At 46.4% G+C, this 3,002-nt stretch overlaps 1 protein-coding gene across 1 annotated transcript in view; it reads right to left on the bottom strand.

Moving 5' to 3' along the window:
* The window catches only part of CHCHD1 (coiled-coil-helix-coiled-coil-helix domain containing 1), a 13,682-nt gene extending 13,380 nt beyond the window's left edge, over positions 1-302 (bottom strand). The window contains exon 1 of the mRNA XM_015418257.1: positions 38-302. Within this exon, the coding sequence (XP_015273743.1) occupies positions 38-182 (145 nt within the window). The 5' untranslated portion in view covers positions 183-302. The remainder of the gene's footprint in view (positions 1-37) is intronic.
* Positions 303-3,002: the final 2,700 nt, after the last annotated feature.

The following is a 3,002-nucleotide window of genomic DNA, read 5'->3' as shown; positions in this document are numbered from 1 at the left end:
CGGGGGGGCTCTCCCAGGTCCTTCGCCCCCACCTCACCTCCCAGGCTCCTGCGCCGGTTGGAGACGCGGTCGGCCAGCACCAAGGGCCGGGGGGGCCTCAACGGCGGCGGCTTGCCCCCCCGCTTCTTGTGCTGAGCCAGGCGGACCACCCAGGCGGGGTAGGTGGGCACGCTCGACGCCATGAGGGCGCGGTTTGCGACACTGAGTGGCGAAGGCCGCCAAGCAACCGCAGCCCCTCAGCCAGGCGAGGCGCGCGCAGGCCCGGCTCGGCTCCCGCACACCACTGCGCGTGCGCAAGCGCCTCCGGTGGTGGGAGGGGGGTCTTCTTTAGTTTCTGCGCATGTGTGCGCAGGACTCTTTCTGTGGAAGTAACTCCTGACAGGCCTCTAATGTAGCCAATCCTCCTGGAGTTTACAGTAGCCCCTGCAAGAAGAGCTCTGTAAGCTCTTGGAGGATTGGCTACATTAGGGGGGTGCCGCCTGATATGCAAAGCAGTTCCTATTACAAAAAGAGCCCTTAGCCTAGACTCAAGTAAGAGTTTCAAGCCGTCAGGCATAAAATGTAAGTTGTTTTTTTTTTTGGGGGGGGGGGGCTCAGTCCCCAAAATAACCTTTGTGCAGTATCAGAAATCGAGCCGTGCAAAAATTAGCTGATATAATACAAAGCGTGTAGCGACAATGGGAAAAGGAAAGTGAGGAGTCCGGGCTCTTCTCTCCACCAGGGGCAAAGGACATGAGGACCCTTCCCCTGACAAGCTGCCACTGTTATGGTAAGGGCGGTGATCCACACCACAAGGAAAAGGCACAGGTGTGTCTCCGTGTGCCCAGTGCTGTGAACAAAGGTTATTTTCACATACCAGTTCTCTAGTTCTTCCTTTAAGGAGCCCCAAGAGGATGCAAGAACCTGAACAAAGAAGTTCATGACTGCACACAGTGAGCACCTTAAAGTCTAAAAATGTACTATGGTATATAACCTTTTGTGACAAAATAATGACCAATTTCGGGAAAATACTAACTTCTAAGCATAAGGAAACAACACAGATTACAAATTCAGGTCGACAGACAGCTGTGTTAGTCTGAAGCGGCAGAACAAAGTTTGAGTCCAGTGGCACCTTTTAAGACCAACAAAGTTTTATTCAAAGTGTAAGCTTTCCTGTGCAAAGCACACTTCTTCAGACAAATGGAATAAAATTCTACTTGCAGGAAAAAAAGAGGGTGGGGGGGCAGCTGTTAGGGGAGGGGCCCCTCAGAGCCAAGATGCCTCTGCAGAGTTGAAATTGACAGATGCCAAAAGACAAGAGCAGCCATTGGAAATGAGAGAAGAAACCTCGGTCTCAATTCAGTCTAGGAGTTTGCATCGTCTTGAGCTTCGGGATCGGTTGCGATTCAGCAGTCTCTCTAATCTCCCTTTGAAATTCCTTTGTCAGAGAACTGCTAGTCTTAGGTCAGCAACTGAAAGCTTAAAATGTTCCTTCACTGGTTTTTGAATGTTTATTTTATTTCACTTATACCCCGCCCTCCCCGCAAGCGGGCTCATGTTGTGAACATAAGAACATAAGAACCACTGGACAGAAGTCCTGCCAGCCTAGCAGTTCATAAGAACATAAGAACATAAGAACATAAGAGACGCCAATGTTGGATCAGGCCAAAGGCCCATCCAGTCCAACACTCTGTGTAACACAGTGGCCAAAAATACCAGTGCCATCAGGAGCAAGAAACTGCAAGTAGATAAATAGGTACCACTTTGGTGGGAAGGTAACAGCATTCTGTGTGCCTTCGTGTTTAGTCATGTCAGCCACATGACCACAGAGAAGTCTTTGGACAATGCTGGCTCTTCGGCTTGGAAACGGAGATGAGCACTGCCCCCTAGTCGGATTCGACTAGCTTTCGAGCAAGGGAAACCTTTAACTTTTTATGTGTTTTTGTGAGTCACTGCTCACTTCTTCAGACTTATTTCCATTTATTCTTTGCATCCCCCAGGACTAAATCCTCCTGTACTAAATTGAGACTTAGGTTTCCTGTCTCATTACCAATGCTGATATCTCCATGCCTCTGCATATCACACCAATGCTGATACCTCCACCCATCTGCATATAACACCTAATCCAATCATGCCTGCTATTGCCATCTGGCACCTGAAATCATATTTATAAAGTTTGTATCTCCAGTTCCTTGTGTTACATTTTATGGTGCATGTGGCCTCGCCCGACAAAGTGACATTTACCGTATGTCAGATCTGGCCCTCGTAACAAATGAGATGGTTAGACAGTGTCATAGATGCAACGAACATGAAGTTGAACAAACTTCAGAGGACGGCGGAAGACCGGAGGGCCTGGCGGGATCTGGTCCATGGGGTCGCGAAGAGTCGGACTCGACTGTGCGACTGAACAACAACAACAATGTTATAAAAATACCAATAGACTTAGCCAATCTTTCTCGAATACATTATTCGGAAATGCATGAAGAAATCATAAAGAAAATAGAAAATTGGGATACAACTTTTCTTTAATAGATAAATCGCATTAGCATTTTAAGATCTTATATTTTACCCAAATATATATATACCTTTTCCGAACAATACCTATCACCATACCAGATCGGCAACTGAAGAAATGGCAGAATGACATAAATACATTTTTATGGAATTATAAAGTCCACCGTATTAAATTCAGCACCATACACAGATCAACGAGAAAAGGTGGCTTAGCAGTGCTTGATCTAGCTATCTACTACAAAGCAACACTCTTGGCGACGCTGGTTAGACAATATCAAGAAGATGAAACCTTAGACTGGAAGTGGATTGAAGTAACTACATCAAAAGGATATAATTTGCAGGAATTGCTTTGGAAAAACAATTTTCAAGTGGTGTTTCCAATAGTTCCTACCCCACTTTTAAGAGCGACACTCAAAATATGGTATCGTCACAGAAACATTATAGCTATACCTTTTAAAAAGCTAAGTACGTTTGTAGGACAGTCATGGTTCCTTCCAGCGAAGCATATG

This window comes from Gekko japonicus, unplaced genomic scaffold, assembly GCF_001447785.1.
Source record: "Gekko japonicus isolate JY-2015 unplaced genomic scaffold, Gekko_japonicus_V1.1 scaffold3600, whole genome shotgun sequence".
NCBI lineage: Eukaryota > Metazoa > Chordata > Lepidosauria > Squamata > Gekkonidae > Gekko > Gekko japonicus.
The sequence above is the reverse complement of the archived record's forward strand: the minus strand, read 5'-3'. Positions and strand labels throughout refer to the sequence as shown.